Raw genomic sequence first — 12587 nt, forward strand, 5'->3', positions numbered from 1 at the left:
GCGCTGCCGCTAGCAGTGACGACCTGGGCTTTGGCCGTCTTGGCGGTGACGACCTCCGTGGTGCTCGATGATCCTTGTGTGGTGATGATGCTTGAGATGACTTGTGTGTGGTGATGATCATTTAGATGACTTGTGTGCTTCTCTATATGCTTATGCTTATGTTGGTTGTGATGATGTTCATTTAGAGACTTGTGTGTGATGATGCTTATGCATATATTGTTGTGATGGTGTCGGATGATATCCCGTTGTGTTTTATATGTCTATCCCATCATATATATCTGCTGATATGTGCTGCTATTTGAATTGAATTGATCTGAAAACAAACAGAAAAAAGAAAAAAAAAAGCAAAAGCAAACTATGCCGACGGCTAGGCCGTCGGCATAGGGCAAGCGTGAGCTCCCAGTAGCTGACATGTGGCACCTATGCCGCCGACGGCTAGGCCGTCGGCATAGGTGCCACGTGTCAGCTACTGGGAGCTCTGTATGAAGGACTATGCCGACGGCCTGGCCGTCGGCTTAGTTTCAAATTATGTCGACGGCCAGGCCGTCGGCATAGCCCTGGTCCTAGAGCAGCGGCTGGTCGCCACGTGGCACACCTATGCCAACGGTAGAGCCGTCGGCATAGTTTTTGACTAAGCCGACGGCTAGGCCGTCGGTATAATGGTGCCACGTGGCGACCGTTCGTTGGGCAGACTTGACGGCGGCCGCCGTTAGGCATGATAGTTGCCGACGGCCAGGGCCGTCGGCATAGATGTACGGCCCCCGTCGGCGTATCATATATGTCGACGGCTTTTCTATGCCGGCGGCCTCCCTGGCTGTGCCGACGCATATGTTGCCGACGGGGGCCGTCGGCATAGGCCTATCCCGACGGGACTCAGGCCTATGCCGACGGCCCTGGCCGTCGGCATAGGGGGCGATTCCGGTAGTGTTAGACTCATCTCCTCCTTCCTTTTTTTTAAACAAACATTTCCTCCCTCCTTCTCTCATGAATCGACTGATCCAAATTTAAAAATCAGGCAGCTCGATCACCTTTAGCCACGCCGGCAAAATCAACGGGGCCTTTCGTTGGCGTGCGCACGTATGTGAGGTGAGCTGGACCGGGTCAAGAAGTGTGGACGCAATTACGTGAATCAGAAAGAAGTTGTCTTTTTCCAACAAAGTTTATGCACACTGTTCATCCCCTATTATGTCTTTTGACTTTGGACGTGGTACGACCTCCTCCTCCTCCTGGACTGCGTCCATGGATGCAAATGCAATCAACCACCACATGCAGCGGAGGAAGGAAGCGGAAACGTCCACTAAGATGTAAGCTTGGTTGACGAAGTATACTCACTAGTCACTACGCAAGAGGCGCGCGGCGTGTCTCGTGCACATTTGCTCCAAGCGGCTGGAACACATGGGCCTCGATCCGTACCGGCAACTTGCGCACGCGTTCCTTGAGATTTATCTTTCATTTCGAATTAGTTGGACAATACATGTGGATTAGTTTTAACTGGTAAAAACACTTTGATTTTCTATCAAACAATCCATATATGCAGCTAGATTCATACTGTTTCTACCCATCATTGGTGCATGTACTGGAGATTTCCTGAAATCAGTGTACTACTACGACACCAGGAATGCAATATGGTACTAATATGTCTTCAAACGTGTGTTTTTCTAATGTCCTTGAAAATTCTTTCGTGCAAAGATTGCAAAGGTGTGCCGCAAAACTCTTGATGGCACTCCGACAAACTACTACTCCATCCCTTTCATAATGCTGGCTTTGTCTTTTACAGTCCTGGTGCATTGTTGTATAGGACGTGTTGGGTGTCACTGTGGGACGCAGCTCCACTGACGTACGGCGCACTCACTGACGTGTGGATCCAGACCCATGCGTCAGTGGGCTAACGTCAGGTAGCCGTGCGTCAGAGGATCCGGCTCCGTCACTGGGGCCGATAATGAAGAGCTGCGGCTAAGTTTTCTATGCCCATGAGCGTAACTGCACTCCTATTTATCTGTTTGTTTAGTGTTAGGAAGAAGATTCTGGTATGGCTTTGTCAGACAGCTGACCTAGAGAATAATTCTGGTTTCTTGTGTTCTAAGAACTCCCCGGTGCCGCGTTAACACATTTGTTTCTTTGATGCTAGGGTCGGTGTGTGTGAGAATTTGAAAAACAGTACTAATAAAGCTAGTAGCAAGCTTTTGAATGGAATGGAATGGAATGGAAATGGAAGGGGAATAATAGGATGGATGGCTGGATGCATCATATTGCCCTGCTGCACGGCGCCTCGTGCCCTAATCATGTGTGTTCGTTTAGGCTATTTGACCACTGCTTTCCCCGTTGTTCAATCGATTATAAACCTTAAGCTTGAGCACCCCCAAAGCGGAAACGGGAGAGAGCAAAAGCCCCCTCCTTTAGATGCCTGTCCCCGTCCTTTGTTGCCCATTCTATCATTATATCCTGCTCAAAAGTATACTGTTATTATCAGCCCCAGATGTCCTTGTCCCTCAAGATGCAGATTCTGGCGGCGTTAACAATCTGGTATGGTTGTTGGAGTTCTAGCACTAGTCATCTCTGAGGACAAACTGTAACATATCTATAGTCTTGTCCCCGTGGCCTCGTCGCGTACGTACGTTCCAACTTCCAAGGCATGCATGGATGTCACCACAGACGACATGCATGTAGCCGACGCCCGGTAGCTCGACGAGAAGAGAATGATGGCGACCGTACGCACCACCTGCGCCATTATTTTCGCCGTCGGCGTCCTGCCTTCGCCCTCACGCGTTGATGCCGCCCGCCGGGTCACTCTCTCCTCTTACGCTCGCCAGCTTTCACACGTAACTGCAGCAGCTCGACGGCCCGACCGACTCATTGCGTCGACCCAGCAAGCAAAGCTGCGGTAAATAATGCTGCTGTTTCACAGCTTCCATCCGTTCTCTGGCACGCGCCTTCTTCTTCTTCCTCTTCTTCCCTGTGGATCCGCCCAATCGATGGCGACAACGTCGGCACGAAGCAAAGCTCCCGCCTTTCCTCTCGACAGCTCTGCATTTGTTAATCGATCCAGCAGCAGAGTTGGACAGCTCTGTAAATTGTTGAATATGATTCATTGCCAGTTGACGCCCTTCCCCCTCTCCATCGTCCCTTTCGCGCATGGACCCTTTCCCCTCCTCAAATCTCCCCACGAGCGATCGAGTAAACCACGCACGCACCACCTACCTGCTACCCAGCTAGCTAGACGAGAGAGGGAGCAGGCTTGGTCGTCTGGTCTTGATCAGATAGGCACAGGCTGCAGGCTGGATGTTGATCGTGTCTGCACTCTGCACCACCCATGCACTAGCTAGCTAGAGGAGGGAGCGAGGTGTCGAAGCATCTAGAAGCTTCTAGGAGGCCATCGTAGTTCGTAGAGGTCGATCCGATGGGCAACGCGTGCTTTTCCTGCTGCGTCGCCTCGTCTCAGCCGTACCCCGAGGAGCGAGCGCCATCGCCGGCGCCGCGGGGCAGGAAGAAGCCGGCGACGCCTCCGAGACCGAGCGGCAGCAGCGAGCCGAGCCCCACCGCCGCCAGGGCGAGCCCCAAGCCCCGGCCCCGGCCCCGGGCCAAGGCCAAGCCCAACCCGTACGCCCACCGCGGCGGCGGCGGCTCGGCCCCGGCTCGGGCGGCGCGCGTGCTGGACGGCGTGGTGCCGCACCACCCGCGGCTGCGCGTCACGGACAAGTACCACCTGGGGCGCGAGCTGGGCCGCGGCGAGTTCGGCGTCACGCGGCTGGCCACGGACCGCGGCGCGGCGCGGGAGCGGCTGGCGTGCAAGTCCATCCCCAAGGCGCGGCTGCGGACCGCCGTGGACGTGGCCGACGTGCGCCGCGAGGTGGCCATCATGGCGTCGCTGCCGGACCACCCGGCGCTGGTGCGGCTGCGCGCCGCCTACGAGGACGACGAGGCCGTGCACCTGGTCATGGAGCTCTGCGACGGCGGCGAGCTGTTCGACCGGATAGTGGCGCGCGGGCGGTACACGGAGCGCGCCGCGGCGGCCGCGGCCAGGACGGTGGCGGAGGTGGTGCGGGCCTGCCACGCGCACGGGGTGATGCACCGGGACCTCAAGCCCGAGAACTTCCTCTACGCCGGCAAGGAGGAGGACGCGCAGCTCAAGGCCATCGACTTCGGCCTCTCCGTCTTCTTCCGACCAGGTCCGCAAACTGCTCATTCCTATGCACTACGTTTTTCAATTCGTGCCCCGCTTGGAATGTCTGTGAAATTTTACAACTGTAAATTATTACACCTGGATATTACTGTACACCAGTAAAATACAACCGAATACATTTCCGCCTGTAATCCGCCGTCAGATTGCAACACCCAAGCGGCCCCGATGTGTCTCAGCACTGTATCATCCAACGATGATTGAAGAAATACAACAAACATCCAAAGGATGGGGAGGGGGCAGAGGTGCATGGTGCGGATCTGGCCGCTTGGAGCAGGAGGAGGGAGCGAGCGGCCGCCGCTCGCCGCCGTCAACATCACGTTCAAACGGCCGCCTGCCCTTAGACCCCGCGCATATCGCGGTCGCCGGGGACCTCGCCGGCTTCAGAGCGGACGGCATCTCTCATCCCTGTAAATAGCCAGCGCCTCGCCCCTGCCGTGTCGTGGACGCCGGCGACGCCTCCCGTCCCTCGTTACGGCGGCGCAACGCTCAGCATATAGTCTCGAGCGAGGAGGTGGGGAAATACGACGCCCAGAGATCTGTATCGTTTACGGGCCTGTTCCGGGTGTAAAAGCAAAAACGGGTGTATTTTTTATAGCCCGAAAACGGCGTTCCAAGCACCTAGTCGAAGTCCAGCTGTTTTCTTTTACGGAGGGGATGTTTTACAGGTGTAATGGGCTGAAAAACGACATTCCAAGCAGGGCCTAAGCAGTTTACAGAAAATCACATGCAGGTAGAATAAAACTGGCGCCGGTTGTGATTTTCATTTTTGGCCGCTTGTGGCTTTTCTTGGCTTAGTACGACCTTTGTTTATTTTTGAGACCTTCGTTTGAAACCTTTATGATACTTTTTAATAAATGGCTGTGTGCATCAAGAGATGCAGAAGCCGGGGGTATACCTCCTTTTCGAAAAAAAGTAGAATAAAACTGAGAATTATGAACAAAGGCAATGCCAGACTATTTTTTTTAACAAAGGCAATGCCAGATATCATTTTGATTTTTCGTGTTATGATTAGTGGGCGTGTGTTTATGCCATTTTTACAAACTGATTAGCGGGCGTGTTTTTTTTATTTGGAGAAACATGTGCATACTACTCCTTTGCAATCTTTGCACGAAAGAGAATTCAAAATTTTCGGCGAAAACATAAATAGAAAGACATATATATTCCATTTTTAGTAAGCGGTACATTTCAAGAAAGTTAAAGTACAACAATGATGTGTAGAAACAAGAATTCAGCAGCTCAGAGAAGTAAGAAACGAAATTTCAGAAGAAAAAGAAGAGGGTTAAGATTTGCATGATTGCACATATGGTAAGCAATCCAAACAATTCAAGAAAAGATATTGTGTTTGAATAGTTTATTACTGTTTATCCGGGGCATCCGGGAGCCAAAACTCCATGTGAAATTGTAGCAGTTGATACTGCTTTCGATGAGTCACGACAGTGAAACGTGGCGAAGCTGCTCCCTGAACGGACGGAGGAGCTAGGTCCATGCATGTCTCCACCTCCAGCTGCTTGGTTGGATGCAGCAAATGCGCGCGAGACACGCCGCGCGCCTCTTGCGTTGCGACTTGCGACTTGCGAGTTAACTCAAAACCGTACCGCGCCAAAGTCAACAGAAGAAATGATGTTTTCTTTTCTTTTTTGCGAGATGATGTTTACATACGTCTCAAAAAAAGCTATGATGTTTTCTTTTTTGTTGCGAGAAAAAGCTGATGATGTTTAATCAATAGCTAGTGCTAGTTAGTACTCCCTCCGTTTCAAAATATAGTGTTTTATCTATTCCCGTGCTTCAACTTTGATCATAAATTTAACCAGCGAGACCGAATACAGCGGGAGCAAAAGTTATACCAGTGAATTCGTATTCAAAAAAAGTTTTCGATTATATAATTTTTTTTTCTTCCACCATAGTCGGTCTCGTTGGTTAAATTTATGGTCAAAATTATATCTCGGAAAGCACGGGCGTATTATATTTTGAAATGAAGGAAGTACGAAATACTAGTGATTGAGTAAAATCTGCTAATGGTGCAGGCGAGCGATTCTCGGAGATCGTGGGCAGCCCGTACTACATGGCCCCAGAGGTGCTCCGCCGCAGCTACGGCCCGGAGGTGGACATCTGGAGTGCCGGCGTCATCCTCTACATCCTCCTCTGTGGCGTCCCGCCTTTCTGGGCCGAGACAGAGCAGGGCGTGGCGCGCTCCATCCTCCGTGGCGTGCTGGACTTCGACCGCGAGCCCTGGCCTCGGATCTCCGACAGCGCCAAGAGCCTCGTCCGCCAGATGCTCGAGATGGACCCCCGCAAGCGCCTCACCGCCCGCCAAGTCCTTGGTCGGTAACTACCTGTTCGATCTCCACTCAAACATGCATCGTCAATGGCGGCTGATGATCTATCTACGTATGCATGCATGCAGCGCACCCGTGGCTGCAGGACGCGAAGAAGGCGCCGAACGTGCCGCTGGGGGACGTGGTGCGGGCGAGGCTCAAGCAGTTCTCCGTCATGAACCGCTTCAAGAAGAAGGCGATGCGGGTGATCGCGGAGCACCTGTCGGCAGAGGAGGTGGAGGTGATCAAGGAGATGTTCGCGCTCATGGACACGGACAACAACGGTCGGGTCACGCTGGAGGAGCTCAAGGCCGGCCTCGCTCGGGTGGGCTCCAAACTCGCCGAGCCCGAGATGGAGCTGCTCATGGAGGCCGCCGACGTGGACGGCGATGGCTACCTCGACTATGCCGAGTTCGTCGCCATCACCATCCACCTGCAGCGCCTCTCCAACGACCAACACCTTCGCAAGGCATTCCTCTTCTTCGACCGCGACAGCAGTGGCTACATCGAGCGCGCCGAGCTCGCTGATGCGCTCGCCGACGACTCTGGTAGAGCCGATGACGCCATCGTCGACCACGTCTTGCAGGAGGTCGACACCGACAAGGTACGTTCGCTCCGAATCTCACAAATTGTTATGGCCATGCATGCATTTTCATGTTCATTCTGAATCCATGGTCGTCGCCGATGGAATGCAGGATGGCCGGGTCAGCTTCGTGGAGTTCGTGGCGATGATGAAAGCCGGGACGGACTGGCGGAAAGCATCGCGCCAGTACTCCAAGCAGCGCTTCAAGTCCCTCAGCAACAGCCTCATCAAGGACGGCTCCATCTCCATGGCGCACTGATCATCCATCACACATACATAGTTGATCGTTGTGATGCTTGGTTTTTTATGCATACATCAATTGAATTGTAGTATTCGATTTATTCCCAATCTCGTTATTTGTTCATATGTTTGTCGTAGGCTGTTTGAGTCATCCGTAAAATTGATGCGGAAATGTTTTTTGTCTGACATTTGATTATGCCTTTACTTATGTGTGCTAAAAGAAACATCTAAAATAGCCAAATGATAGAGTGAGCAACAATGGATGGGGACAGACATCTAAAGCAGAGGGCTTTTACTCTTTTTCGTTTCCGCTTTGGGGGGTGTGTGCTTAAGAGAAAAATAACAAAAATCCTACACCTACGAACTGTGCCTTACAGGAACCGCCTACGGACAGACGTGTCCTCTGATTACTCTCCCTTTCCCTATGATGATGACTAGTGGTTGAGGCCCGCTATTGCGGGCCGTTTAAGAGAAAGCTATGTGCATCTCATCATCATATTAATTTAAAAAAAATCATCCGCAAAAAAAAATTAAAAAATTATTCTCACGTCACGTGGACATTACAACCATCTTAAAAGAAAAAAGAAAAAACTTAAAAGAACTTTTCTCAAAAAAAAAGTCTTCCTGCAATTTAAAAAACTCTAAAAAAATACTTTTTCACCATGACCAACCAGCATGCGCCACATGGTGTAGCTGGTTGGCCACCATTCTAGCGCCTCTTAATGGGTTTAATTATACATGGCCATCCCTCGTGCCGGGCCTAGCCAAGCCCGACGATAAAAGTCCAGGCCTAGACCCGGCCCAGCCCGGGTGTCGGGCCTAGAAATTCAGGGCCAAGCCCAGCCCGTACATGTAAAAGAACGTCAGGCCTCTTCAGTAAATCATGAAAACGACGAGCTCGGGCCCGGGCCCGGCCCAGCCTTCGGGCTCAAAATCAAGGCCCAGCCCGGTGCGGCATCGGGCCGGGCCGGGCTGCCCATGGCCAGGACTACCTGTGATTCAGCTGTGGGGCCAACCAATTTCCAATCAAAGCATTGACACATCAGCGTGTAGGATTTATTCCATGAAATTTGTCCCTAACTCTAGCAAAGCTCGAAAAATAATGATCGATTAAACAACGGGAAAATCAGCGGTCAAACATGATTAAGACATGAGGCGCCGTGCAGCATGGCAAAAGGATGCATCCAAGCCATCCATGATTCCCTTCCATTCCAAAGCAAGAGCCCGGCCCATTGCTACTAGGTTTATTATTATTAATCAAATTCTCACACCCTAGCATCAAGGAAGCAAATGCATTAACGCGGCGCTGGAGAGTTCTCAGAACACAAAAAACCAGAATTTTTCTTCAGGTCAGCTGTCTGACAAAGTCCTACCAGAGTCTTTTCCTAACACTAAACAAAAAATGGAAACATGAACAATGTAAAGCGACCATATATCCAACGAGTCCGGAAAGGAACTGCCGGAGCTAACAAAACAACCGGAAATATATGATGCCACCCATACGGCTTGCTAGTTGCTACGTATGCTCTCCTACCATTTTGAATCAATCAAACGAGCGGAGGATCGAGCTGGACAAGTCTTCGTCTGACCAAATCCTACCAGCAGAATCTTCCCAACACTAAACAAACCAGGCAAGTAGATCACGCGCAAGGAGAAACATTTTATTAGGGGCCAGTTCTTTTGGACAGCTTAAAAAAATAAGATGCCTCTCTTCAGCTTAAAAAATAAACCGTTTCACAAATTTGTTAAGACCTCTAAATTAGTTATCTCATAACTAATTTAGAAACCCCAATCAATAAGAGAGATGTCTTATGGGATAAGCTGGGGAGAAGACGACTTAGTTTTTAAGCTGCCAACCTAGCCGCAACTCTAAGTCATCTGCTACAGTGACCCCCAACACCTCGCATAGAAAAACTCACAAGGATTCTAGTGAAAGACAGAATGGAAATAGTGCAGCTGAAGAACGAGGAGGTCCAAGATGGACGAGGAACCGGCAGCAGGGACGGAGATGATGGAGAGCTCCTCGGCGAGGGTGGCAGCGAGCGGCGCGCGGAGGCGCTCGAGCTCGTCGATGAGGACAGGCTCGGAGCGCATCACCTCCTTCTGCTCCTGGCTAAGCGTCTTGCCGGACTCTTCCATCCGCGCGATGCGATTCTGCTGCTTCCGCAGCGCGCAGAGACGCTTCGGCAACACCGAGAGGATCGGTCCCTCCTTGGTTTCCAATATTGTCGCCTTGGTTTCAAATTCTTTAGCCAACTCTACAAAAAATAACAATTGCAAATCATAAAGTATGTCGACAGTAATAAAAATTGTTCAGCAACACAAAAGCAGCTAACTACTACATGTGTTATCAGACTACCATATTAACTAGTGCTTTTCAGGTTATTATTACAATGTTTTGTTAGCTACATAAATTTATTACGGACGAGTACCTGAAGTCGTGCCGAAAGAGCTAAAAAGAAGACATGGCTCATAGGTGGGTTCGAACCACCTCATCTTTTGAGCAGAACATTGTGCACCAGATTCGAGCTTCAAACTTTTAGTGTTGACGGCGAGTACATATGCTGTCGGATGGCACATGCTCTCCTTCGCCATGATGTAAATAATATCGTCATCGAGCAAGCTTAATGTAGGGCCTGCAGTGGTGAAGTTCCCCCATGTCAAATTGTTTTCCTCATCAAACATCCCAGGCAAGAGACTCGGCAAACTCGGGTCAGTGAAATATATCTCAGATGTATCAACCATCAAGCCGTCATGCCAGACATCATCTGAATAGATTGATCTGGTCCATGTAGTAGCTGTCCAACCATGATCTTGTGCTTGCTTCATGCTGCGAATGGCATTATCTGCATGGAAATTTAACCCAACAAACTTGATCACACCATTGCATATTGTCACATGACGGTGTGGTCTTGGGGTGAAATCCTCATACGTCAAGTGGAACTCAGAGGGATCACACAGTTCCGGTATTGGCAATGGAACGAAATGGATGATAGGCTTTTTATCCAAAACATTGCACAAGAGAATTCCCCACCAAAGATCGATCCAGCCTATGATGCCCTTTCCTGCATATGCCACGCTCATGGCATTATGAACCAATAGCTTATCCTTGGCATTCCTTGTTTCACTATCCTCCTCCGCTATGTAAGCCGCCCGAGAGTGCCAAGGGTTCGTGTCGGAGCGGTAGACGTGGAGCGTATATAATGTTTGCGAGACTCGAGCATGAGATATTCACCACGAGGGAAAACGGCAGCAAAGTCTTCTTCACTGTTGTTGTCGCTAATAGGCAAGACAGCAACCAAATTTCACGAAAAAGAAGACGGATAGGGCCTTCGGAGAAGATGGAGAGAGGCAGAAACTGGCCCTGCTACCTTGTAGACGAAATAGTCGATTGCCTGGACCGAGAAATAGATGCCGAGATCCAAAAATTAATGCTTTGGCAAGCATCCGCAGTCACCACAATGACGATATGACCCTTCCTTCCGGCACCCTCTTGTTGACGTGGCCCATCTTCCGGGGCGGCCACACCACAAGATCAAGTGGCACCAGACCAAATGACACCTGCAGCAGGCAACAACAACAGGAACAAAGACATTCATCATTCTCAATAGTCAATAAATGTATGGTTGATTGCCTAGAAAGAAATTTAATGCTATGTCTTCAATATAGTACAATACAAACTGCAAGTAATCAAGCTGGTACTTTTTGAACGAAAAAATGCTAAAGGAAAAACCAGTGTTCTGGATCCGAACTAGTTTTTTTTTTTTTGAGAAAATACAGGAGAGCTTGCTTTCATTGCATTGCAAAGAGATAAGTTACAATCCTCCTAGCCTCCTAGGAGGCAGTTACAATGCTCATGAGCAAATCAGCGGAACTAGTTTCAAACTGCAGATGATCATGGTGACCATAACCAAATAAACATGACACAAGAGCATTACCAAAAATAGCACCAAGACAAGAGAAAGCTCCTGCTCCACTTAGCTCGGTAAGGCACTTATTCAATGGAGCTAACAAAGTACGTGTCGATTTAGTGAGTAAATTGCAAAAACCCATCACATTTGGGGACCCTAAATCAGAAAACCACCACGTTTCGTTTTTTTTGTAAAAACCCACCATCATTGTACTGACAGTTTGCAAAAAACGCTGATTGGTTGATTAGAGCCGTTTGATGCAAAACTGACTGCTAGGTCCCACTGTCAGATGCCACCTGGCGGAGAGGGAGACGGCGCCCGTCACGAAGGGACTAACGGCGCTAACTTAGTCAGGTTTGACCAGTCAAGATCGAACCAGTCGCTGCCCCGCAGGCCACAGCGCGCCCGCGCCCGCACGCTCGTCGGCGCCGCCGCCCCGCGCTTCTGGGCTGCCACAGCCTTCTTCTTTTGGACGCGCCGCCACCACCTGCTCCTGGTCGAGCTGCCCGATGCCGTGGCGGTGGCCATGCACGCGATGGGAAGGAGCAACGGGCGCCGGAGGTGGCCATCGACATGAACTGCGAGGGCGGCGACGAGCTGGATCTAGAGCAAATCTGAAGCTTCGCCGCGCGGTGTGTTTGCTGTTGGGGCTATGAGCTGCCGATGTGCAGGCGGAAATCAATGGATTAGCACGCCTAGGTGGGTCCAGGACACGGGGACAGCAGCGGAGCACGGCAGTTAGCCGCGACGTCGGCGGCGGATGACATAGCAGAGGTGAAGGGCGGGGGCGGCCTTGCAGAGAGCTCGAGGAAGAGGCATCAGTGCCTTATGCACGTCCTTGCGAAGCAGATGTAGTTGAGGCAGATCACATGGGTTAGTTGTAGAGGAGATCAGCGCGCCGTGGAGCTCCACCGGAGGCAGAGAAGATGAAAGCGACGCCGACGGTTCCTCCATTCCTGGCTCCTCACGCCGATTCCTCTGGGAAAGAGAGTATTCAGACGACGACGAGTCTATTCGGCTAGTTTCAGTGATTTGCGGTGGTCGTTGGCCGCGACAACCATGAACGGCGTCGATGGCGGGCCGAGGTTTGCAACAGCGACGGGGATAATCGAGTATGGGGCGGGTCGCGGGGTTGGGAAATAAGGAGCACTGGAGGTCGGGGAGCTCTTCGTGCTGGTCTCAGGTCACCGGCAAGCTCGGCGTGGGGGAGCTTGACCCGACCGGCGACAGCACCGCCGCTACCTCCAGCCGCCATGAGCCCGTGACCACCGAGCCTCCGTCCGACCCTGCCTCCGCCGGGGACAACGGGAACTGCCGTGGCTGCCGGCAATGGAAGGGGAGTGAGGGGAGGCTTGGCC

General features: G+C 51.3%; 2 protein-coding genes across 2 annotated transcripts; one reads left to right on the forward strand and one right to left on the reverse strand.

The window, feature by feature from the left end:
* Positions 1-2934: 2934 nt before the first annotated feature.
* LOC125550295 (calcium-dependent protein kinase 9) lies at positions 2935-7522 on the forward strand. The gene is made up of 4 exons (XM_048713265.2): positions 2935-4166; positions 6205-6501; positions 6585-7099; positions 7191-7522. Exons 1-4 carry the CDS (start codon positions 3398-3400, stop codon positions 7335-7337), a joined length of 1728 nt encoding a protein of 575 aa, XP_048569222.2. The 5' UTR covers positions 2935-3397; the 3' UTR covers positions 7338-7522.
* A 1651-nt stretch (positions 7523-9173) lies between these two features.
* LOC147974492 (uncharacterized) lies at positions 9174-10147 on the reverse strand. Its single transcript, XM_087519484.1, has 2 exons — positions 9751-10147; positions 9174-9576 (listed from the first exon to the last, which is right to left on the reverse strand). The coding sequence occupies exons 1-2, from the start codon at positions 10145-10147 to the stop codon at positions 9245-9247; spliced, it is 729 nt and encodes a 242-aa protein (XP_087375610.1). The 3' UTR covers positions 9174-9244.
* Positions 10148-12587: the final 2440 nt, after the last annotated feature.

This window comes from Triticum urartu, chromosome 4A, assembly GCF_056163025.1.
Source record: "Triticum urartu cultivar PI428250 chromosome 4A, HENAU_Tu73, whole genome shotgun sequence".
Classification (NCBI taxonomy): domain Eukaryota; kingdom Viridiplantae; phylum Streptophyta; class Magnoliopsida; order Poales; family Poaceae; genus Triticum; species Triticum urartu.